The 27,217-nt window shown below is 38.4% G+C and overlaps 1 protein-coding gene across 9 annotated transcripts in view; it reads left to right on the top strand.

Moving 5' to 3' along the window:
• The window catches only part of col18a1a (collagen type XVIII alpha 1 chain a), a 79,810-nt gene that overhangs the window by 17,729 nt on the left and 34,864 nt on the right, over positions 1–27,217 (top strand). Inside the window, exon 1 of one of the 9 annotated variants that reach the window (XM_081369565.1) lies at positions 24,846–25,265. The exons of 2 other annotated variants lie outside the window; for them this stretch is intronic. In XM_081369565.1, the coding sequence (XP_081225691.1) occupies positions 25,091–25,265 (175 nt within the window). In that variant the 5' untranslated portion in view covers positions 24,846–25,090. Of the gene's footprint in view, positions 1–24,845; positions 26,217–27,217 lie in introns of those variants that run through there. 6 more of the 9 variants (XM_081369560.1, XM_081369562.1, XM_081369564.1 and 3 more) reach the window with 6 other exon arrangements.

Here is a 27,217-nt window from a genome sequence, read left to right as displayed (position 1 = left end):
GCCTGATTTCTGTCCATTCTCATGTTGAACAAGTCCCTTTCTCTTCCTGCTGATTCATCTCTGCTCCCCACCACTGCTCTTAAATGCTGGTGAGCATAGCGGCTGAAGTTCCAGCAAAGGTCAGCGTGAGAGGCCACTGCCCACCCCGCAGGGTCTCCTTAGTAAAGCGCAGACAACGCCAGGAATGTAGCCGGTGGACAATGAGACCCTCTCTTACCTCAGCACCAGACTGACTCCCTAAAGCACGCTCACAGTCAGGATGAGGGATCAGGTTGAATCCCATTAAGTTGCTTTTAAATTAGAATGTGGTCGCTCTGTCTGTCTGTCTGTCTGTCTGTCTATTTATTTATATTTGTCTGTCTGTCTGTGTGTCATATCAACCACTTGCAATGAACAACTTCTTGTAACACCTTAGAAACCACTTAGCAACACCCTAGCAACCATTCAGTACACTCAGCAACACATTAGCAACACCTCAAAACACCTAACAACCTCCTAGCAACCACATGGCTTTCAAACTTTCAACCACTTGCAGTTGCCTAGTAACTTCTTGAAACACCTTAGAAACCGCCCTAGCAACTTCCTAAGAACCACTTTGAAAACCTTAGCAACACCCTAGCAAACACCCAACCATTGCTTGGCAACAACTTGGAAAACACTTTAGAAACTGCTTAGCAATGCCCTAGCAACCACCCAGAACCGACTAACAATCTATCTAGCAACTTGAAACACCTTAGAAATCACTTAGCAAACACTCAGTACACATAGCAACGCATTAGCAACCACTCAGAACCCCTAGCAACCACCTAGTAATGCCCTAGCAAGCACATGGCTTTCAAATTTTCTCTCAACCACTTGCAATTCCTTAGCAACATCTTGAAACACCATTGAAAGTGCTAAGCAACACCTTAGCAACTTCCTGAGAACCACTTTGAAAACCACTAGCAACCACATGGCTTTCTCTCCTTAAAATGTCAGACAAGGCTTTGTCAAAGTTTATCTAGACAAACCTTCCTTTCTATTTAACATTGTAGGCTACATTTCTTAAACATTTATTTCAAGGAGTAATTGAAGGAGTCAATAAAATAATTGTTTTTAAGATTTTAATTAATGAAAACTGCAAGTAATTATATTCAAGCACTTGCTTTAAGTAGTGTTTTTCATCTTAAGAGAACACCACAACATTTTCAAAAGCTTAGCCTAAGGCCCACATGTTGAAGATTTGTGCAGTTTTTATAGTCACGCTTCACTGTAGGAGTGGCCTACTGGCGAATGCCAAATGAAACAGCCTGGGAAATCAGTTTTTCTAAACCTCCGAACAGGAAGAGCATGATATTTTCTTTTTATCTATCTGCTGATAGCGATCTACCAGATGGCATTGTTTTAAAATTAGAGGCTTAGTAAAACTAAGAAACTAGGAAGTCTTTCTTACAAGGGGTTTTTCTTGTAAAGCTTTCTTTTCTAAAGTTTCTTTTACTTTTTGAATGTTCATTTGTTTGATTTTTACATTCCCTATCCACTGCCAAACAACATTTTTATGAATCAGGCATTTTTTCTAAACAGGAAGCTTTGATATCTCATGTTGGCCCTGTCCGTTTTTGACTCTTTAGTCTGTAAATAATGCCAAGTCTTAATATGATTTGAACTCTTTTTCGTTTTCTCGCACTTTCTCTCTCTTTTTGTTTGGCATGGCTCTTTTGTTCCAGCAGGATAATTAAGTTGGAATGTATTCTCTTCAGGGGGCCTTTGGGGTTGGGTAAGAGGAGAGAGAGTGTAGGAAGGGCAGAAGCAGTGAATGTTTGAAGATCTTCTTTGCCAGAATTAGGTTCTTTAGTTTCCTCTTCCTGGCCTCTTTTAGAGATGTCTGTCTGTCACATCGTGTTAGCGGACTGTACGTGCGCCCTCCAGACTTCTCCTTTGTCTCTGTTTGCCCAGCACTTTTACTCATCGGGAGAGCGGTGTTTCAAAGCGGCTCTCTGATCATGCTCATTAATTCTATTCTCATAAGCTCTTTACCTCCTAGACACATCAAGGCTCACATTGTCTGTAAATGGTTAAAATAATGGGTGTTCTTCAAAACTGTAGCATTGTATTTTTTTTCCCAGTCTTGCTCTGATGAGTAAGCACATCAACTCTCAGATCTGGGAAAAAGCTCTTGAACGCTTCCAGCACACTTTTGGATGCATGGAAGTATGGAGGAGGGAAGAGGGAAAGCATTTCTTATGTCCTGAGGGAAGGTTGGTTTACTCAGGCTGTTTCTCCAGGGAATGTGAGTCTGCCTGTGGGCTTACAGACAGCTGAAGTTCAGGGTCATGTGATCACAGGACAGGGCAGTGAGTTTGGCTAATCCATCCTGAAATGTCCACTTACACTGTGAAGTTTAGGACGTCCTGTCAGTTGTGTTTTCCTTTTAGATAGCTGTATCTACTCTATCTACACATAGCGCCACTCATTGGCTCTGTTCCAAAACCTGACGAGCCTTACTATCTGCTGCCTACTTATTTAATACATTTTAATGTATTTCATAGAATGATTTTACTAAAAATCCATTATGTCAATGTGTTTACTTACAGTAGATATGACTGAGCTAAAGGCAGCAGCTCATACCAAGTAGGTCTCCTTATGTGAGACTATTCTCATCTGACTTCAATACAGTTTAGTTTTAGCATGCTATATCTAATAATAGGTATAAACCTACTGGACACATGTTGGGTAAATTGTTTTTTTCTTTTGAATATTTTTTTTTAATAATTTGAGGATTTTTATTTTATTATTAATTTTACTCTTATAATTGATTGTTTAATTAATTAATTTTATTGTTATTGAATAGTTTTAATTAATAATTTTATGTAATAAAATTAACTTTTTTTAACTAAGTAATGAGTGATAAATAATTTAGGTATTTAATACATATTTAAATGAACAGTTTTAGATATTGCATTTTATTTTAATTAATTTTGTATATTGTAATTTTGTTTTATAAATATCATAATAATAACTAATAATAGCAAGTATGTTTTTAAATAAATTTTAGGTATTGAGTGAATTTTTTGTGACAATAATTGACTACAGGGGGACTTTAAGCTGTTTTATTGCTTGGAAGTGTTGAATTAAGGAAGCGCAATAAGGACTCTGTTTCACAGACAGACCTGTGGAAAAGTGTGCTTGAATGTTGCCCTAGCTGGGGGCTTTTGATGGTCAGGCCGAATGACTGTTGAGTCTGGTTCCAGGATTGCAATAGTCAGTGTTAGGAGGAGGGCTACGATTGAAATGACCCGGTTGTCCCGATACAACAACTCAGTCTGGTCACAAGCACTGGTGCGGAATCTTTGCAGTCGCATAGCCAAGCAGTTCATACTTACTTGAACTTAAAAGGTTGCAAAAAGTTATTAACAATTAGACACGATTGAGTAAATTACTGGAAGTGTTTTGCCATTAAAACCTGCTTGAACATAAGCATGCTTTTGGGATTTGCATGCAAAATACTTGGTTTGTCATGGTTGTATAAAAACAGGATGGGGTAGGAGTTTCCCATGAGTGAGTGAAGGGGAAAATCGGTCAAAAATGATGTTGTGACTCATTTAAGTCCTGAGTCACTGACTTGTGTCTATGTCATTAACCTTACTAACATGCGCTTTAGGGAGTTATGAGATCCTCCCACTGTAATTTAGAAAGGAGCCAATGGCTTTTACAGAAGTTGCACTTTTTCAGTGTAATCACTGCTAAATTGTGATTGATTACTGTGATTAATATATATATATCTGCCATACTATTTTGATCGCTTCTGTAGACATCATTGTTTAAACCCGTAACATAACCCTTTATCACTAGTACTTCTGTTAGTTCTGTAATAATTTGAATTATTGTAAGACAGAAATAATGAAACTGTGTGGTTGAAAAGACTGTGAAGCTGTTTTATATACATGACAACCGCTCTCTCTTGGTCAGTACTTGTCAAAAGGTTTAGTAGGCATAGCTGAATCGTTTAGGTATGAGATCGTGTGGGTGTTTGAATCGAGATTGTGATCTTTTAATGACAAATCATGCTGCTCTAGCATAAACATATGTTTTTCTTTTTTTTGTTCAGACAAAGACTAATCTGGCAAAGTACATGGAATTGTTTTTTATTAATCAAATGGAAACTGAGTGATGAGCCAAATTTTAACTAAATTCTGCTGGTGTCAGCTTTTGTAAAGTCATGTCTTAACACATCAGTAGCTGCTCCCTTAATTCTTCAGGTGCAAAAAAAAATAATTCTTCCCGTCTTTAAAGTTTAAGACCAAGCTTATGCGTCTGGGTTTTTATTTTACTATTTCTTTCCTGTGGCATTTAAAGTTGCAACAGAATCAAGGAGACAAATGTTTTTGTTTTGTTTGTTTGAACAGAGCCATTAAATGAGACCAAATTATGAGGGTAGATGTACTACAAAACGACAAGGTCAGGTCAAACGAGAAGCTGTAAAACCAAATTTAGACTTATCAAACAAGGGTTCGTTGAGTGACACAAAGGAAATGGCTTGACACGAAAGGGTAGACAGACATAATGTCTTTATTTCATGCTGTTAAGTTTTAACAAAGTGAGGCTCTGGATAAATAAAGGTTACATGGTGTAGTCTCGAGCAGACATGTGGGTCCTGTGGGACCAGCACATGTGATGGAGCAATCTTGACAAAACACTTGCTGTCAGACCGCCCCATTTCCACTTGATTAAAAGCTTCTTGTGCTCACTGAAATACCCGAATGTTCTGCTAACCGAGGAACTGATGGGAAAGTATTGAATTTAGGGCAAAAAGGAAATGCTGGTATTGAAGGGAAACTTCCTACATTTTAGCATTTGGCTCTTAATCAAAGGAGTTGTGAACTGTCAGGGAGGTCCAAATGTGTTCTAGTCATCCTTTCTTGGATACACTAGGATTAAAAATGTTGGCATCAGTAAGATTTTAATGACTTTATTATATTCAGCATGGATGCATTAAAATGAATATTTTTTTTCTCTCTTTTGTAAGTCACTTTGGATAAACTTTGGATTGATACAGCCAAATACTTTTTGCCTTGGTGAGTGTTACGAATGCTCCGAGACACGAAGATTGATCCAAACGCAGCTTTATTAAATAAGGGTAATCCAAACTCGTAATCCAGTAAACAGGCAGTGGTAATAATGAAATTATTAATAAAATAAGCTTCTTGACAAGTATTTTCTCTTAAATGTATTTGAAAACGAAATAAAGCAATGCCAACTTACCCATCATAGAGTACTCTGTCTGTAGGCTACACATGCCGCGGTTCAGGCGTGACAAACGCTGCTAGTGTGAAAGCAAAACGCGCGTGTCTTGCTCCCACTCACCATACGCACTGCTCCTGCGCTGCTAACGCGTGCAGTGTGAAACCGGCGTAACTCTGTGCCACCGCATAACTATAGATGTGTTAAAAAATAATGAGAATATATATACATATATATCCGAGTCCTGATCGGGAGGTAACGTCCGATTCCGATCGAGTCTGAAACCACGTGATCGGGCCCGATTTCCGATCACGTGATCGGATCGGGACATCCCTACTGTAAACTGTACCCAGTGTAGACAGCATCAGAGATTATAATGGGTTCTATTTGCTTCTGACGTGATGCTCACATCCAGTGTATGCAAATGTACTGAATGCCAGTAGGCGGGGCCTATGATTTGATGATGTATAACTATTTGTAGATGTCTTGCTCTGGAGTCAGGCATATGCAAATATATTTGCCCATTGGATGTCACAAAATCAGCCAATATCAAAACAAGCTGCTTTCTGAGCTTGATTAAATAAATGCTTTGTTTATAACGAGAAGGATGTTTTAATCTATGAAACATGTTTTAATGGTACAAAAACCTCTTGTATGTCAAAAGATCAAGGCAACTTTGATTTCTCATGTCTTGAAAGCTTAGGAAGCCTTTAAAATCTCATTGATAAGTTTTATCTGGACATCACTATAGATGTTACATGTCTGAAGGATACCTTAAACCCGCAAGTGGCATAGTTTTGCTCTTAGTGTTACAATTTGACGATAGGAAACTAATACCATAGCATTAAATATCAGTGTCACTGTTCGAGTCTGTATGAAGAATGGCCCATAAAGGAAAAAGTGAGAAGGGGGAAGGGGCAAAGAACCCAATGGTTTCTACATGTTCTGTCCAACTGTGCAATGGGGTTTGAAAAGATCTCACACTGTGAGCCGCCTCTAGTGTTTGGGTGGGAGGGCAGGGAGGACCCAGCTATTCTCCCTCTGGCAGACGGCATTTTCCACCTTTTCGTCACCCTGATGGCTGTCCTTTGAAGGAGCTTTGTTCCCGAACCCCAGAGATGTCTGGAGAATGCTGGGTCGGTCCTTGTGAGAGACTCTTCTCCTCAGATGCTTTTTGAAGTGGAATACCCTTTCATTCTTAAAGCCTTTACTTATCTGGAAATAAACGCAAAGGCAACAGATGATTTTCAGATAAACATAACCATTTCATGAAATTCCCAGAAGAACAAACACATCCTGTCAGTATTACGAGGCATCCAATAAATGCAGCGGATGTAGTGTTTTCCGTCAAAGAAAAGAGTAGTGTTCAGATCAGAATTAGGATGCTTTCCTTCTGCTGAAGCGTGTGCAGATGTTGTCGGGTGGCTCATGGCCCATTATGGCCTCTTCTCCAGATGTTAATCCAGTCACCACCTCCGTTTCCCCTCTTCCGTCTGTGATCCACCTCATGCAGGAGGTGAGAGCGACAGAGGGATGGCAGTACTTTTAGGCGGGTGTGCGTGCAAGAGTCTCTGTTGAGACCTCCATTATGACAGTGATTCACAACAGGTTTTGCTTCCGGATCAAGACTTCACATTAGACAAGTGAAAACCCAATGCAAAACTAAAAAAAAAATGATCATGCAAGTCTCTTATGTTAATCAAGGTTGCATTTTTTTGATCAGCATCATTACTCCAGTCTTCAGTGTCACATGATCTTTCAGAAATTATTTTAATATTCTGATCAAGAAACATTTATTATTATTATTAAAGGTGCTCTAAGCGATGTTGGGTGAAGTCACTTCTTGTTGACGTTCACCTTTTGAACGCTTTTCCGATGTTAATTCGGGACTTCGCACGTTCCTTCTCCTTTTCCCTATTCTTTGTTATTTGTTCATCGGAACGTTGTCTCTTTGGTCGCGTGTCAGCCATATCAAAATTCTCAAGAATATACATTTTTAACATTAGTCGTTGTCGTTGTCGTTGTCTAGACATCTCCCTTCATGTGCACGCGCACTAACCCCCGAACCACCATCCCCAAGTCATTCTTGTCGGTTATTGGCTGGAACACTGTTTGTTATGTTTTGTGGTCCAGGCTGGGCCAGTTTGTTTTTCTTGCCGTTTGTGGAGCCTGGGCTGTCTACAGAGATGGCATTTTTTTACAGCGTGTTCAGGGGACAGGCAGCTAGCGGATAGTGAGGAGATGTTTGCTGTATGCGACAAAAAATGTTTTGGCCTAAAAAACACGCGACTCATCGCTTAGAGCACCTTTAATGTTGAAAACCTTTGTGCTGCTTAATATTTTTGTCTAAACTGTAATAGATATTTTGTTGAATAGAAAGTTCAAAAGAACACCATTTGTTTGAAATGGAAATCTTTTTTAACAATTTTTTACAAGACTAAAAAAGTCTTTACTGTCACTTTTGATCAATGTAATGCATCCTTGCTGAATAATAGTATTAATTTCTTTAAAAACATCTTACTGAGTAGTGTACGTCCAAAAATGCACATTAACTTGTATTTAATTTAGCCTGGGTCTTTTTTTCATTGCTTTCATAACGTGGCATGTCATGCAACTTGTCCATGGTATCTGTCTAACTTGGCTAACTTCTTTTTAATTAACAGATGAATTTGCAGGAAAAATACCATAGAGCTTAAATAGATGTATGATTTTTGATTTTGTTTTCATTTTGCTATCCTAACTATGCATGCTTATATTTTAGTTGCATTATTACGTTTTTTTCCCCACTGCATGACTTGATGGCAACTGGTGTCACAGTTCATTACAGTGAGCAAATGTATCACTGGTCAACTTCCTCCCTTCTCATAGGAGACACTGATTGTTTATGTCTCCTTTGGTGGCATTGTCCTAATTCTCAAGGCACAAAATACAATATTATTCCGGCAGACTGCTAAAATATGTTCAGTTATATAACTTGTTTGTTCCAAAACTTATCCTATTTTTATTTGTTTGCAAGTCCCTTTGAGACCTTTTGTATTACATAAGGATATTGTTTTAGTTGTTGACCATTACTCATAGACTTTGTGGGAAGTTACTGAGTTTCAGGTCCACTTCTGCTTACCTCCCAAATTCTATTTTGCCCTCTGCTGCCTCAAAAACAAGATTTTCAAAGACCTTGCCAACAAACAGCTGTTGTCGACCAGCGTCCCCATCCCCCTGGTGCCTTTCAAAAGAGCTTTAGGACAGCAGAGGGCTCTCTTTTCAGGAAACAGATTGATGGGCATTTTAAAGACTGACAGGTGTGGGTTTCTATGTGGAGGTCAGTGAAGCTATTGTTTCAAATGAAGGAGGGCAAGACAGAGGCCACTGCTTGGTCACAAGTCATAACTTTTCTTTTCGTTTGAGATATTGATAAACTGATATATCAGTCAGGCAAATTAGTCAGACAATATTTAGCCATTTTTAAGATTGTCGGCATATTATGCGCGTGTGTGTGTGTGAATAGTAAATGTGTAAAGTAACTAATTTCACTGTTGCAATTTTGTATACATCTTATTTGCTATTATTAAATTATATGTTGTGTGAGTTGAATTAATTATATATATTGGCATTATATGGAGAACATTTGATTTCTATTATTATTTAAAAAAATTATTAAGTTTTGAACAATTACGATTTTTTTTATTTTGAAAGAAATCCTTTATGTTCACCAAGACTGCAACAGTAAATATTGCAAAATATTAACAATTTACAACAACTGTATTCTATTTTAATATATTTTTCAGTATGGACACTTTTACCGTTGCTTGACAAAATTTTGCGGGCGTAAATTTCCATGCGATTATGAGTTTCGCGCGAGGGTGAAAAAGTTCCCCGCGTTAATTTTCAAGTTGGTCTCTTGAATTCTTTCACCATGCTGACCAACAGAAAAGCACCTGAATGCTACGCTTTTGACAAGAAACAATTTTATCGCAAAATTTGGTGAAATAAGGTTGACCACAACCTTTACTTTTAAAAATGCATTCTGTTTTGTTGCAGCACATACAGCTGCTTTTCAGTACAAGAGTGTATTGTGTAAGTGCTCTCGAACGCATCTGATTGGGGTAAGGTGAACCCATAACCAACTTTATACACGGCTTCCTTAGCAATGCTTTTGAAAAAACGTACTTTCGCATATAATCCAAATCTAAGTCATCATTGCTTACTTGTGTAGACAAGTGTTGGCTTGAGCTCACTTAGGAAGCATGAGTAGTCATCTGTAAGTTTCAGCATCAACAAAGCCTTTCCTCAGGCATGTTTGCTTTATCTGAGCCTCACCCTTTGCTCTCAGTTAATATGACCCGAGGAAGGATGGTTGGATGGGGACGACCACACCTTGTCCTTGACTTGGCCGTGAGGTTTGAAATCTTAGCACAGGTAAATAATTAGCCCAACCCCACTGTTGACAAGACACAGACGAGGCTTGTTCCTTCCAGACGGGGTCCCATGTCCAGCAATGCGGCCCGTCTGCTCTCCCTGTGCGAACCACGTCACACATGCACACACATGCTGTAACACAGCACTGAGCTTAAGCCCTGCTAATGATAGTGCTTCGATTGAGATGTCCTCTGTAATGAGGTCAATGTGGGAAAGGCTGTACTCAGCACCCCCAAGAGCCCCATAACACCGACCCCCCCCCCCCCCACTCCGCCACTCCTCCAATAGGCTCAGCAGCGCACCCTAATGGTACTTTTGTAAAACTGATTTTTTTTCCCTCTCAGATTTAAGCCAATACTTTTCTGGGAAATCAGGCGTATTGTTGTAATGCTAATAAAATGGCAAACCTCTTTTAAAAGTTGCAAACCTAACACATCCAAGAGCTGTAATAGTGAACATATGCTTGCAGTTTTTGATGCCGCTTTGCGAAAAAGCCTGAGCGTGAGATTTGATCTCAGCTTTGTGTTTTCATGAGCTGTTTGCTTGAGATAAAGCCCTTCACGGTGATTCTGAGATCTAGCGAAACGTCTCCCAGGTGCATGACCATTTTAAAGTGGAAAAGACCACAGTGCTTATATTTATCTAGGGTGAAAACAGTGAGATTGTTTGCTCATTGTCACCTGCCCAGTGTACGTTTACTGATGCACGCACGTCTGATATATATTGATGGTTGAAATCTAATCAGTTGCATTCTGTGAGTAACATTGTTTGTGGGTATCAAAACACTTTCAAAACACTTATTCGCATGCAAGAGCGAGTGGGCATTGATATAGTTTCCTATGCAATGGCGTTAGCCAATCATAATAGTGGCCGTTTACTGACAAACCTTAAAGGCCCACTGAAGTGCGTGTCGCTTTATATGATGCATTGAGGTAATTTCCACTGAAACAGGAAGCTAAGGCAGGATATATTGAATGGCCCCTCCCCCTTTTCAAATAGCCAATAGCGTTTAGTTTACCTCACAGACTGCAAGTCGCACTTGACAGCACCATGGAAGCGAATCCGAGCGCTGATGAAACATTGGATTCAATAGTAGAGGTGTGAATAAATTCTAGCTATTTCATTGTTAACCAACATACAGTTGGAAAACGGAATAAAACTTGAGCGTTTGAGCAACCGAACACATCTCCAACCCGGTGCGAGATTTAGATTCTAGAAAGCATTTGATTGGACAGAAGATGTGATGAGAAGCTGAAGTCCGCAGTGATGTCATATAAATCCATGATCCATTTTAGCAGAAGTGATGGACTGTAAGTTTTGAATGCATATATCTCCTAAATGTGAATTTTGTTATTGTTTTGGAACACACCAGCTTATTCATAACCTAAGGCTAAAATATTCATACTAAAATAAAAAAAATTTACATTTTGATTTCAGGGGGCCTTTAAAGTAGCCTGGCTCCGCCCTCCTACGTACTTCCGCTCAATTTCATTTTCCTTCAGTACTACGTCTGGGACTGCTGTATATTCTTAGGTTCCCAGAAACAAATTTTTTGTAGGACCAATCAGCGAATAGAGGGAGTGGCTGAGAACGATGACGTTGATGTGATCACACACATGACTAGCGTCGGCCAATAGTGAGCCTACGTGTGACGTACAACACACAGACGCGCTGCTTTATCAAGACTCGAGGAACAGAGAGAAGGAAATGAATAGTGGAATAAAGTCGTTTTTTTTTGTTTGTTTTTGCACACAAAAAGTATTCTCCTCGCTTTATAAACTTTATAAAAGACAGACATCTTATTCTAAACATAATCCTCTGATCATTCGGACGACCACACGTTAGCGATTGGCTATGGCAGATCCTGAGTGACTCTGGGCAGATCCAATAGTTTTGAACTTTAACAGAGAACCCGCCTACAAGGAAGTAAACGTTTCTCAATGGAGCGAGGCTAGACTCTCTGTACAAATGAAATGTACGAGAGTCTGGTAGAACCAGGCTACCTTTAAAGGAGACACCCCTTAAAAACGGATAATTTCAAACAGAGGGTCAGAATGAATGTTGAAAATAGTTGTTGTTCCACATAAAATATATATATTTTTTGTAACATTATAAGTGAACCTCATGGAACAAGTACAGTATTTGTTGTGGTATACACACCAATAAATAGCACGTATGGACCAAACATGCAGAAAATCTGAAGTCTGGCTACGTGAGACTAACACACCTGATACAGTCAGTAAAGTGATGTGCAATCAGCACATTATTGTAACCGTATGTTATATGGGTCCCGAGTGTGTTGATATACACAAGATAAAAGGCAATAATGTCAACAGTCCTTCACTTGAAGTAGCAGATGAGGGACGCCCCTCTGTGTTTGTCTTTTTTTTCGGTTCTGTCCCTCGTGAATGAACTGTTTGAACCGCGTGGTGTTACAGAGAGCACAGCATCAGATGCTGACAAGTCTTATTAACAACCCGAGCGTGTGTGTGTCTGCATGCGTGTTTGAACAGGTGCGTTTGGGGGGTGTTTTATGCTTTAGCTGCACACACTCGATCTCTCCTCAGGCTTGATTATTAGATAAAATTATAGCTTCAGTGATCAAACATGCTACAGTAAGACAGTAACAATGTATATGCAGTAAAAAGTGCATATTGTCACGGTGTTAATGCGTAATATGGTCGTAGCCTGTCAAACAAAAGGATTTCCCCACCTCACAGTAAAGTTGTACAGTATCAGATCTTTATATGTAACAAATGTTTTTAATGTTAAAATTAAGAGCATATTTTGTTTCACCCTTCTCATTTTATTTGAAGGATGTCACTCTTGCTTTATTCTTAAGAGTTTAGCTGTATAATACGTGAAGTCTTTGTAGTTCCCTCTAGTGGAGAAAGGTAATAGTTACCATTTATTAAATCTTAAATGAATACATTAAACAAGATTTTGAGTGATGTTTCCTTGCAAAATTCATGCCACAATGCTCTTCAGTTGCTTATATTAGATGTTCTGAATGGTTTTTATGTGTTTGCTGGGTAGTTTGCAAAATATATTTTATGTTTGGTTAATGTTTTCTTTTCCAGATAGTATCGAGGTCCCGATATTTCTCCCTTTAATGCAAGGCATTCAATATAAGATCAATATAAGATTAATTATGAGTATTGTCTTCGTTATAATATGAGCATCTATGAACAGTACTTTTATTTATAGTATGTAAATTGCTTCATGTACATTTTTTCATTTTCAGGTTAACAGTCTATTATGAATGAACTTAAATGAACAATGAACAACATTGTTTATAAATTAGCATTAACCTAGAATAAATGCTGTAAAAAGTTTGTTCATGATACCCAATAACTAATGATAACGAATTAAACATTACTGTAACGTTAATTAGCATATGTATTCAGTATTCTTCAGATCTGTATGATCATTTTAATGCTAGTTTTTTTCCATTTTGATGAAGAGATCTCAATTATACAAGAGCATATATTGTGTAAACCTCTCATCTTACAGCAGAGGGAGCCACTCATGCTGAAGGGCGTCATGCTCACTGAAGTTTGTTCTTAGGGAACTTGGAAAGCATTCTCAGACATCTTTAAAACTATTATTTGCAGCAATAAAATATATATGCCCAGATGTAGCCATGTGAACATTTTCTGGCAATAGTTTGCTCAGGCATTTTAGTAATAAAGCCTGTTTTGTATCTGTTTGTTATATCTAGGTAAGTCAAAAGCTACATGTTGCGTCCAGATTTGGCCTGTTTTGATGTAGACTGCTGTATTTGCCATCCATTGTTAGTATGGACTTTGTGAAGGATCTCCCGGGAATGCTCCATTTTGATAATTTGATGACATGAATGAGAGCGACTGTAGAGCGTGTCTGAGCAGGATAAAGACCCTCTGGGCTGCTCCCTTCATGAGGTTGTCTATGTTGCATGTGTTTACCCAGCGTTCAGTACATGAATGAGGTCTGAAAGATGCTTGTCAAGAGGAGGCTCTTTTTATCTGCACTGCTGGGCCATGACACATCCCTGACAGGGTCCTGAGAGATATTTTCCGTTGCAGAAATCAACCCCAACTAACTCCTTCCTGTCCAGTTTCTCAATGGGAGACTTCTCTGCCGTTCAGAGCCGAGAAACAACTGTCTCTAGCACTTGTTTCTGCCCAGACATGCTCCTCTAAGTCTCCTAAGTCTGACCTCATTCTGCAAACCTTTTAGCGTCTATATTGGAAGTCTGTTTTCATTTATGGAATCTTTGATGCTTGGTTTTACGTGAACTTCTAGCCTAGAGTTCAGTGATATAATTCTACTGCTTTATTTCCCGTGGTGGAGCTGTAAGGATTTGGTTTCAGCAAGTCTGTAGATAACGCTGAAAAGTTAAGGGAATTGCCCAGCTCTCCAAGCAGTTGTTTCTGACAGATTTAGTGGAGTGCACTATAGAATTGGAAGTTTTACGATTTTAAAATAACATAAAACACAGCCCAGGGAGGTATAGGCATTGAAAATTTATGTTGGATGAGTTTAAGCACTGAGGAAACACATTCACTGGTTCTCTTCTAAATTCTCTGCAGCATTTTATGATACTGTAAGTGTGAAGACCAGACACAAAGTGAGAGAAATGTTAGTCATAAATACAATTTTTTAATTATTATTATTATTATTATTATTATTATTTGTTCAAGTTATTTACATTAATAATGTTGGTAAATATCTATATTTTTTAACTTAAAAGTCACTTGACACTTTAATCACATGTAAAAGCATACTTTTCAAAAGACAGAAGTTGGCTGTTTATATAAGTCTTCAGTGTCACATGATCCTTCAGAAATCATTCTAATATGCTGTTTTGCTGCTCAAGAAACAATTATTATTATCAAAGTTGAAAACGGTTGTGTAAAGTTTTTTTTCAGGATTCTTTGATGAATAGAAAGTAAAAAAAAACAGCATTTATCTGAAATAGAAGGCATTTTTTTATTTTATACAGCAAAGGTGCATCCAAAGTGACAGTAAAGACATTTATAATGTTACAAAAGATTCTATTTCAAGTAAATGCTGTTCTTTTGAACTTTCTAATCATCAAAGATGATGTACACAACTGTTTTCAACATCGATAAGAATAATAATTGTTTCTTAAGCAGCAAATCATCATATTAGAATGATTCAGGATCATGTGACACTAAAGCGTAGAGTAATGAATAGACTTCTTTTAAAAACATAAAAAAATCGTACTAATCCCAAACTTTTGAATTGCAGTGTATATATTAAACATATTACTATATATTTATCAACACATATATATATATATATATATATATATATATATATATATATATATATATATATATACAGTATATATACAAAAATCACCTATTATTTATTTATTTTTTCCTATATTATTTGTATATCATATTTTGTTTCTAATTTTACAATTCATACATTAAGCACTGTGACTTAAGCTTCAAAGTAACGTTTGGGGCCTGTTATTTATATTTTTGTGTCTATGAAAATTAAGTCCAGTATGTCGAATAAACCTTAAGTGTTTTAAGGAACAATAAAACTGCAGAATCAATACAATTGAACACAGCTAGATGGCACATACCATGACTCAGTGGAGCTCTTGGAGCCACTGGAGATAGAATGAAACCAGGACCACCCTCCGCTCAGGAGATGCCCCTTAACTAAACTCATTACTTTTTGAAGCAGCCCCCTGAGTAAGCTCAGTCCCTGAGGAAGCAGTGTTTAGCATGTAAATGCTCTCCTGCGGCTCGCTTGCTGACAGAGAGCCAGAGAGGTCCAGACAAAAGCCTACTGGTGTCATGAAGGCATGCCATGCATTCCATGTCATTGTCACTGAGTCTTTGAAGTTTAAGATGGGGTATCCTTCTGCACTCCTTTGTTTTGTTTTTTTGTCCTTTATTGGTCCTACACTTATGTACTGTACATGCACACAAAGCAAGAAAGGTGTTGGACATGGATTTTGTTGTGTTGTGTACGTGCATTTTTGTTTCAGTTTGTAGTTGATTCGGGTTGAGGGTGTTTTTATTGTGCGAACTGCCTTTCCCATCATTGGGTCTTGTGGATTTGTTTTTTCAGGGTGACCTCGGTTTATGGAGTCCCAGTGCAGGGGTCACAACCCCTTTTAGCTGTAAAAACACATCATATGGATCTTCCATATGCTCCTTAGAGAGCTCAAACTGTAGGTCAGTTGGTAGATGATGATGGGTAGCTTGAACTTCTATATCCATTTACACTTCCTTTGTGTGTTTACTTTGGGATAGTTCACCTCAAAATGAAAATACTTCGAAAATATTCTGACCCTATAATGTTGTTTTTAACCCATTTAACATGACGCCAGCATTCGTTTTCATTGAATGGTCAAAAACAGCTTGGAAATTCTGTTAAAGTGATTTAATAATTGATGAAAATTCACTAAAATGTCTTAAAACAAATAAGAAAAGATAAATAACTTATTTTATGTTCCAAGGAAGAAAGAAAGTCATATAGGTTTGGAAAGACATAATGAAGAATTTTCTTTTATTGGTGAAGATTTTCTTAAAGGGATAGTTCACTTTGAAATTAATTTTTGGTATGTTTTAGCTTACCTCAAGGGCATCCAAGATGTAGGTGTCTTTTTTTCCGCAGTAGTTTCAATTTTGATATTTTTAGGTCAAACCGTTCTTGTCTGTCAGTCATATAATGCAGGTCTATGGTCACGGTCTCAAAACACAAGCACAGAGTCCAAATTAAAACAATTCCCCGTCGTCCAAATTAAACAATTCCCCATCGTAAGTACACATTGATGGCCTAAGACACGAAACGAGCAGTTTGTGTGAGAAAACGAACAGTATTTATATCGTTTTTACCTCTTATACGCAGCCATGTCCGAGTGATCTGATCTGACGTGTACGCAGACTGGTGCATAGATATATACACTAGATGTCGCCTTAAAGACATTCGTTCCAATGAACTGCCGTAGACAAGGCGACATCTAGTGTTTATATATCTATGCACCAGTCTGCGCACACGTCAGATCAGATCACTCGGACATGGCTGCGTATAAGAGGTAAAAACGATATAAATACTGTTCGTTTTCTCACACAAACCGCTCGTTTCGTGTCTTAGGCCATCAATGTGTACTTACGATGGGGAATTGTTTAATTTGGACGACGGGGAATTGTTTTAATTTGGACTCTGTGCATGTGTTTTGAGACAGTGACCATAGACCTGCATTATATGACTGACAGACAAGAACGGTTTGACCTAAAAATATCAAAATTGAAACTACTGCGGAAAAAAAGACACCTACATCTTGGATGCCCTTGAGGTAAGCTAAAACATACCAAAAATTAATTTCAAAGTGAACTATCCCTTTAAATGAATGTATATGTGTGTGTATTGTAATGTGTGTCTTTCAGGAGATTTTAACTCTCCTGCCAGGCTGTTGTTGAAGATAAGAACTTGTTCTTAAGTGACTTGCCTGGTTAAATAAAGGTTAACTAACTAATGTAATCATATTCAAATGCAGCTAAAGAAGAAATTGTTTAAATTCGGTCTGTCGAGTCCCACTGTCTTTCCTTCACAAAGGACTTGTGTTGAAATGTCCACGGCTATTGTCAGCCTTAGTCCATATCAGATTCACTAATTTTGTTGTATGGTATAATGTTATATCGGATATATAGTTCTCTGAAACAATGTATAGACGGGCGACCTGAAAGGTGAGGACAGATCAGAGGAAGCTACAATGCATAGAAAGTTCACTGGACACCGAGAGGGGCTATTGAGTGTCCTCTGGCTTTTTGGCAGGGGTCTGATTACACGCTCAATTATCTTACTGACTGCAGCACTTTTCTGAAGCTTTAAGGCCAGGACACACCAAGCCGTCTGGCTGTTTTTGACCGTCGGTTTCTCAGTTTTTTTCAGTGTGTTCCGCACCACTGGCTGTAGTCAAACGGCGCTGGATTGATTCAGAATCAGGCCGTCAGTGAGGGAGAGAACTCCCTCCCGAACGAGGAGAATAAAAGCGAAAGTGATGAAAGCGAGCAAAGAAGTCAAGACATCATCTAACCTGAGCAATCGAATGCACGAATATTTTCATAGTAACATAAGCCGAGTGGAATGAAGAAAGTGATCAGCGTGATTGATGTTCAAAATGCTAAGCAAGCTCTTCTTTGTTTAACGGTTGGATATTTTCAGCCCTAGTTTCAGGTTTCCTTTTTGAATGACAAAAATAGACTAATGATACTTGCTGATATAGACAGATATTTACTTACACGCAGTCACAGAACGCAAGTGCTAGCTGACAGTCGCCTTTAGTCCTTTTAGTGTGTTCAAGCGCAGCTTTTTGGCAGAGAAACAGCCGACGAGAGGCAACAACACAGTCAGCTTTCGTCGCCGCTAGCTCTTTGACGTCAGCTTGGTGTGTCACGGGCTTTAGACTTGGCATGCCCATGTCTTTCGAATGACACAAAAGGAGAAATATATTAACCCGTTTGATCATTTTGTCTGGAATAGATTTGCAAGCTTGTGTATCTGAACATTTGCAGGTTTTATAGTTTTGCAAGCTTGTGTCTGAACCTATGTAGGGTATAATGGACCTATGAAGTGGCATATGATGACATGTTATGGGCACTGGAAGGTGATGTGACCCTTTTTAAATTCTCCTGTAAGTGGTCCAATATGGTGTCCATTTAGGACTGACCTTGCAATTAGAGGTTAAAGTGGGTCATGTGCTCAGTTTGGCTTCTAAGCCACTTGTACGAAGTCTAAGAGTGAAATCATGGGAGAAAGAGCGAGGTTACACTAAATTTCAGCATGTGATCACTAGGTTTTCCCCTTTGGCTGGTGTTAAAAGAACATATTAATCAAATCTGTAATTTGTTGTTCAGTTTAATCTGATCTAAACCTGTCTTTTCCTTTAAGTAGGTGATCCATCTATAATTTTGCCTCTGTGCACTGCTCAACATTGCAAAGCTCAGGAGCCACAAAGCATGATTATTTTAGCCCATAACCACACTTTTAAATCACAGTAATGGCAAATAATATTATGCTATGTTTTTTTTTGTTGCTGTAAAACATTCTGTTGTTCCTTATCAGTAACACACACTAAAATAAATCATTTTGAGAGAGTTTACTTTGTAAGTCCCTCTAAAGCATGTAAACATTATATTCAGGGAGGGAGACTGTGTGACCATGGACCTTCCTCCGTCATATTTTTTTTGGTGAAACATTTTAGAGTAAACAGTTCAGAATTTTTAACTGCTTTAAATTGACCTCAAAAAGCCTGTATGAATGTCTGCTTCAGTGCTGTTTGACTATGTAATGACATATCTCAGTGGGAAAAACCCAATGAATATATTTAATCAAGTTTTTTATTCTGTGTGTTCCTGCTGATGCTGTAAACCTGTGTCACATCTGTTACTGTGTTATTATGGATCAAGGACACCTTATTTGTACATCTCATAACTTCTGCTTTTGGCATGTCAGCTTGGCTAAGAGGTTCAGACTCTCTCTGCATTTAAAAAGAAAGCCTGTAGACAGCGGAAACAGGATGAAATGCTGTTATTATCCCTATGCTCAAGTTAATTACATGCACTCAACAAGTTCCCTGTCACCTGTAAATATAGAAAGCTTTGTTCAAATTCACAAGATCCTTTCAATTATCTGACAATGTTTTCCTACTCACCTCAATGCAGTCCAAACCCCATATGTCATTTTATATACTGTATATGCTGTATGCCTTTAAACCAAAAGGTGACTGTTAAAGATTCTTCTACTATCTATCTATCTATCTATCTATCTATCTATCTATCTATCTATCTATCTATCTATCTATCTATCTATCTATCTATCTATCTAGTTGTGACACCTAATATTTTTGTGGAAAACTTGATGTATTTTTTCTGGATTCATTGTTGAATATAATTTTTTTTTTTAAAAAACAACATTTATTTTGAAATAGAAATATTTGTAACATTATAAATGTCTTTGCTGCCACTTTGGATCAATTTAATGCTTCTTTGCTTTATAAAAGCAGTAATTTCTTTGAAAAATCGGACTTATTCCTGTTACGAAACTGCACCGAGACGAGGGTTGAGATCCAAATGCAGCTTTATTGTATGGGGCAATCCAGAGGCGTAATCCAATGTACAGGCAAGGGTCAAAACACAGGTAGGCAGTCCAAACAAACCAACAAAGAAACAAACAAAACAGGCAGGGACCAGAGGCAAAAGAGTAATCCAGGGAACAGGGCAAGAAATCCAAATAAACCAAAAGACAAGAAACCAGGGAAAACGCTCGGAATTGCAGTGTAACACTTAAACAAGACTTCGCGGTGAGTAAATGAATGAACATGGTATAAATAGACTGAGACTAACAGGATAATGAGACACAGGTGAATGCAATCAGTGAATGAGGTACAGGTGAATGTGATCAGTGATAAGTGATGATGAGTCCGGGGATTGAGTTATGGGAAATGTAGTTTGTGAGTCATAATAGTCTTATGTGGAGTGCCCTCTGGTGGCTCTCAAGGGCACTCCAGCTGGTGACCGTTACAATTCCAAACTTTTAAACAGCAGTGTACACTGTATAGTTTTCATCTATTTCAATTATTGCATTAATTTGGTAATTTAGTTGAAGATACATATGAGGCCATGTAGATTTGATGAACACCGTCCAAACCATCTTTTTATTCAAACACACCCAAGGACATTACATGTCCAGGACACTTCTCTCATCAGTGAGAGGCAGGAAATGTCAGGAAAGCTCAGTTTCCTCAGGAGTTTGCAGAGGAGTGTGACTGAGAACATGCCGGTTTTGGATGTTTGTTTCTTTTGGCCACCCATCCTTTCTGGCTGCACATCCCATATATCCTGAGCACCTCAAACTCCTCAGACTAACATGTGACACCTATTTTTCTGTTATTGTTGTATGATTAATACAAGTTTTCCTCAAAACAAAGCTCAGATGCCAAACTTTCCAAATAGGTCCCTTGGCACAAGAATATCCCAGTTCAGTCATAAAGGAATGAGGGACTCCCCAAAAGAAAAACATCACAAGCATTTTTGTTCTGTAACGGCAATGAGTAAAAGCTGCCTTACATTTTAAAATTCATGTTAAATCACACCCTGATGAGTGCAGCTTTCATCCACCAAACAAATATTTTTGGGTGATGGCAGAAAACACATTGGCCCTGAGTGTGTGCCGAGAAAGGTCACGACTGCGAGGGAGTCACCGTGGAGAATTGTAAACTAAGATTCCCACCCATGGATGACCTGAATCATGAGGTTTAGCATTAACCCTTATGTAAAAGCTAACAGCAGGACTTCAGCCAGTTATTGAATTGTTAGTTGCTTCAGTGATGTATGTGACATTTTGGCTCGAGGTAATAAGAAGCATGTGTTGATGTCATGTTCTCATGGCTGCTCGTGTTTCAGTGTCCTTGTGGGTAAAGCTGTGTTTGCAGTTCATTAACCTTTACTTCCTGTGAAATGAGGAGAAAAAATAATGAAGTCAGTCGTACTTCCTTTAACCTGCAGTGGAGTCTAATCAACTTTACTGTATGCATTTCTTGCATGTTGGCAGAATTCTATAATAAAACATTTTTGGTTACTTAATATCGATTTATTTTGGGAGGATTTTCTCCTCCAATCTTTGTTAACAAATGGGCTCTGCTCTAAAACCAAGTTGCTTATATAGGCAGCATTTTAAGAAATTGTGGGCTCAATTCTCAATTCTTTTCCCAAAAGGTAAGCAGCATAATTCCTTCTTTTGGCCAAGTTCTAATGTAGCTTTGCTTGTATCCTCCTTGTAGAAGTCAATCCCATTATGCATAGCGACATGGCCAATAAAAAAATCAAAGATGTTGCATACTTCCTATACATAGTAGGTAAATAGTATGTCCAGTATAAAACAGTTGGCGAAGAGTACCCGGTGAGATTCTGAAGCGTACATCCAATGGACACTTTTGGGGGAGGAGTTAGGAATGGCAATGAAACGACTCAACTGACGCTGTAGGTCACATGACAAATCCAACATGGCGGATTCATACCATATACTGTAGAGTGCACTTTTTAATGGTCAGGAAATTCGGTGTGTGATTTTGGTCACACCTACAGAAGAGTCTGTTTAAATTGTTCTAAATGAGGTTCTATTTCAGTTTGGGACTCTATCTCTGAAGGTAGATGTCTACATAGGCAGTAGACAACAAGGCTGCTCACTAGGTTTTGCCACAGAACCTATGAGAATCCTTCCAGCAGAGTCCACTTGAAATCTAAATGCTATGCTGAGTTAATGCTAGATTCGCTGTGTTCTTGAGGACTGTCTACTTCTGCTCAGCATTTGTTAATGCAATTCCCACACTCACTGTGGGCTGCTGAGGGGTTGACTTCTCTATTGTGCCTCAAGGGGTTTGGCAGACGTTGTAGGTTTCTGAAATATCTGCATGCCTCATTGTGTCCTTTCACTGTTTAAGAAGAGAACTCTAAAGTTTTCTTTGAACCAAATCCCCTGGTTCAGCTTTTTATCCAGTTCACATCAAAACCCAAAAGAGTGATTATGCATCCTAGAATCATCTTACTATAAATTCAGCTCTGAGGATAATAAGAAAAACACAACACAACACAAGGCTTCATTGTATCTTTTGACTTATACTGTTACTCTGAGATGTCTGCACTGTCAAAGAGTGAAACTATTCATTAAGATTTTAGACTTTTTGAGTTTATTTTATTTATTTTTCTCAACTTTTAACCAAAGTACTTCACAATAGTAAAATTAGCTTTGTACTGTAAAAATGTTTAAATCATTATTTTTCAGTGGATTGCTTTAAATTAAAAGCCAGACAAGTAAATGACCAGTATTGGGTTTTATTTGTATTTTTTTAGCTTTTTAGCTTTTTTTCTTTTAAATTTTGTCAGTATTTACTATTTAGTCATAAGCCGCGTTTCCACCAAAATTACCCGGAACAATTCGTCCCAGGAACTCTTTCGTCCTCTGCATATAAGCTTAATAAAGCCTGAATCTCGTCATCTGTCGTATTTTTTTAAACTCCATTGTTGATTTGAATTGCAAACAACTCTTACTGCATGCATCACAACAGACTTTTAAAAGTGGTGGTTGAAATCAAATGCTGTGTGTAGTCAACCAATCAAAATGCTGCATGAACTCAACCAATCAGCGTGTTCAGCGCCCAAGTCCAACCCCCAAAAGTTCCTGAACTTTAAAAAATTACTACCTCGTGAGCAGGGACTTTCTGAGGGGGAAATTTTTGTCTGGAACTTCATTTAGATCCTGGTTCCTGCGGTCGAAACACACAGAGTACCACCCCAAAGTCCTCAGGTCCTGGGGAAAGATCCTGCGGTGGAAACACGGCTAAATTGTAGTCCATTTGTTTCTGACTGAAGAGCACATTGACAATTTTTTTTGACAATGTGCACTTAATTTTTTTTATAGTTCTGTCTCCTGCAATTACAAAAACATATAGTAATTTTAAAAGTGGCTGTGTTCTGATTTCTTCATGCTATAGTAATAGTGACTTTATGTAAAACATTTTCAGGGATTTGGATACTATTTGGAATATAGCATTATGTGAATCTGCGATGGTATATTCACATACGTTATATACTGGAAAAAATGGCGTGGACACAGTTTACACTCTGTAATTAATTCAGAAATTTAACATATTCAACATTTTGAAAGTATAAGACAGAAATAGTATTTTCTTGTGAAACGTAATCCAGTAAATGTTTTTTTTTTTTTTTTTTTTTACATTATACTGAGAGAGGCACAATGTCCACTGATGCATGTGTTCATATTTGTAAATTTCTTCAGGAGAAATATTTGTAGTTTGACTGTGCTTATAGAGTGTCAGTTAGCATGTGGAGGGTCTCTGTCACCAGCTCCCGTAGGCTTGTCTGAACAAGTGCACAAGATAACTCTGTAACTGAAGCACAGAACATGTGGTCGCCACTGTCAAAGCTAATTGTAAGTTTAAACCAGAGAACAAGATTTGTATTGGGGGTTGGTTTAAGCCAATATGCTGGAGGTAAGCAAGTTTTTAGACAGCTTGTTCCAGCTCAAAGCTGGCTTCTGTGTGAACTTCATTGACATAGTTATGAAATGATTTATGACGTCTCTCCTAAACAGGGAACACAGTTTGTATCAAGAAGGATAAAAAGTTTAATGAAACAGTTGTCCTAAGTAGGTAGCATAGTTTGGTCTTTATAGCATTTGTTAACTATATTTAATTGAGTGGTTGCATATTGATATTCCTCAGGCATTCTGATTATTCATATCAATAATAATTTTATCTCTCGTAACATACAGACTCCATTAAATTTGTAGAATTTATCACATTTATAATTTTACTATATACACTACTGTTCAAAAGTTTGAGGTTGGTAATTTTTGACATGTTTTGAAAGAAGTCTCATCAAGGCTGTATTTATTGAATCAAAAATACAATACAAACAGTAATATTGTGAAATATTATTTCAATTTAAAATAACAGTTTTCTGTTTTTATATATTTGAAAATCCGGTGATGGCAAAGCTGAAAGTCTTCAGTGTCACACGACCCTTCAAATATGCTAATATGCTGATTTGATGCTCAAGAAGCATTTCTGAATACAGCTTTGCTGCTTAATATTTTATGGAAACCATGATACATTTTTTCAGGATTGTTTGATGAATAGAAAGTTCACAAGAACAGCATTTATTTAAAACTTTTTTTTTTGTTGTAAAAGTTACTTAACTGTCTTTTTTAATCAATTTAATGCACGCTTTGTGCATAACTATTACCTCAAAATTTTCAACGGTACTGTTATGTTGCTTTGGATAACTCGCTGTAAAGTGTCCCTGATGCAACATTTCATAAACTACCTAAATATCTATTTTTTTCATGCTTTGCAAGCACTAGTATTTCCTTCAGAAAATGAACAAAAAAGTATTAATTTTTAATTAATGAAAAACAGAGCTTCAGCAAATGACAACAAAACCCTGTTTAAAGCATAAATGTCTGTATCTAAGAGGTGTTTTAAGCAGCTTGTTTCTGTGTAACAGTGGGTCTGTGGAATTTTTGTGCCCCTACAAAGGCTGTAAAAGTTGAAACAACTCTAAATTCCATCAGCGAGGGCATTTAGAAGCACCGGCATATACAAAAGCACGCCTTGGAGGCATTTTTGGTAAGAATATCTATCATCAGAGACACTCTTTCACAAGGACAAAGGGGAGATGGAGCTACGGGGGAGGAAAAGGTCCCAAGCTCGGCCAATGACGAAGCAGCCCCCTGCTCTCTTTTAAATATGTTACTCCTCCTCTAAACTTTTCCTGCCTGGCTTGTGGGCTGATTGTGGTGACTTTACGGTGAGCCAGGGACGAGTCTCTGTGTGTGTGGTGTGGATTACTGTAGAGGGCATGTCAGGATCCTGTTTGAATTGCTGAATTGACTGGAAGTGAACGTGATGTCTGAGCTGAGGTTTTGGCTGTGCCTCTTTATTGTGGTGTGCTTGAGCATACGCCACACACATGGCTGGTTCTGGAATGATATCTCGAATACGAAGGGCACGCAGACACCGGCCTACCTGACAACCATAAGGCCCACATCCCAACCGAGGACAGAAACGACCAGGACAGCAGGTACAAGTGCTTCCGTAATTGAGGTGGAAAAAGAGGTCAGTTACAATGGAGGTCATTTTGAGGGGGAATCAGAGTTCATATCCAGGTCCGGGTTGGGGGATGAGTCTGAATCTGTAAATGGGTATGAATTTGCTTCTGGATCCGGATCTGGATCTTCTCAATTTGAAAGACAGGATGCCTATGTTACGTCAACCAACGTTTCAGGTATTTCTGTTGAAAATGCTAGTTTGCATGTGGGAAACCTCAAGCTGGAGACCAAAGTGGACCAGATGGATGGACTTAAGAGCGTCAGTGACCCAGCATACAGTCAGTTTAATGAAAGCATTCTAGTTAAAAATGTTAGCACATATAATCATTTAAATGGGCGTAATTCTACTGAGCATGATGATTCTGATAACTCGACATTGTATTCCTCCGAATACTCTGTCTCAGATAATCTACTAACCATTGAAAGTGAGTATTTTGTAGCTAGCATGCCGGTTGTCGAATCCTCTCGCTGCTTGCCAGTCGGTCCTGATTTGCCATTTTGCACCAGAACGAGAGTGGATAGTTTCATGGTGCCCAATTTTCTAAATCAAAGCAGCGTGGAGGAAGTTCAGGTGGTTTTAACCCAATGGGCATGGCTTTTGCGGTCAAACTGCCATCATAGTTTGGAATGGTTTTTCTGCCTGCTGTTGACACCGCGGTGCGGCCCGTCTGGACTGCCACCCCCACTGCCCTGTCGCAGTTTCTGCGAGGTCCTGCGTGACAGTTGCTGGACGCTCCTGGATGAGGGCCGCCTCCCCGTGGAGTGCCACTCTTTGCCTGAAGAGAAGCATGATGGGTATCGGTGCTTGTCAGTTAGTAACCAGAAAGGTAACGGACGGTTAGAATGCCATCTCTCTCAAAAAAAGGAAAGATGCATTTTCAACCAGTGCCACCTGTCTGTCTGTTTGTCATCCACCAGTCTTGGTGAGGGTTTTTGTTTGTCTGTAAGTGTTGTGTGGTCCTCACCCGTTGTAAGCACTCAGAGTCTCTGGGGAGATGTTTTAATGTATTCACTTTGCACGCTTGTCAAAACTGCATGGAAGTGTGAAGGATGACTGCATGGCACTACTAAATCAAGTCTTTGCATGTTTATGTGTTTGTTTTTCAATACACATGAGACTCTGTTCCCACGGTCTTGAATTGTTGTGGTTTTTAGCTTTTAGTTAGCTCTAATATATTTTATTGGCTTAAAATAGGGGTCAGGATTTTAGCAGCTGATACCGACTTCTTGTACCAATTTCTTGTCATCATGTTCGCCCGATCCTGATCATTCAAGCTTTATAAAAGTGATATGTAAGCTCTCTGTTGACTGGCACTGTTAACCACTTAAACCCTGTAGGCATATTTAATGATTTCACGTGATTTTAAGCGGCATACTTAAAAGTAATTGCTTATTATGGCCTATAGAAAATCAAGTACCTGGTCTCATTTGATTCGTTTTTGGTAAGAAAACGTTTATATGTTACAACACTGCTGGAAAACCCCCAGAAAAAAGTGATGCGATTTATTGATTTATTTTATTATTCGTGCTTGACATGATGGCAATTAGAAAGTATATATGACAGGTCATAAAATCAAATTTGGTCTTGTTCACAATCATGTCAACTGCATCTGGGCTAACTTTTACTGAACAAAAGAACTACTTACATGTGTAAATGCCACAAAGCATACACATATTTATACATAGAATAAGTAACAAGAAATAAGATCCTGGCTGGTGAGTGATGATCTTCCACAGCTGTTTCAGCTGTGCGCTGCTATTCTATGGCGCACTGTAAATCAATATCTGTCAATCTGAGCGATCGATCCAGTCTAAGCGCGCTCCAGCTGTAAAACAGTGTCCATTTGATTTGGCCTCTACATATCGTCCCTACCCACCATACCCTCGATCCAGTTTCCATTGGTTGAACTTTCAAGTGACGTTG

Source organism: Scardinius erythrophthalmus (assembly GCF_964197995.2).
Source record: "Scardinius erythrophthalmus genome assembly, chromosome: 6".
NCBI classification, from domain to species: Eukaryota; Metazoa; Chordata; class Actinopteri; order Cypriniformes; family Leuciscidae; genus Scardinius; species Scardinius erythrophthalmus.
The sequence above is the reverse complement of the archived record's forward strand: the minus strand, read 5'-3'. Positions and strand labels throughout refer to the sequence as shown.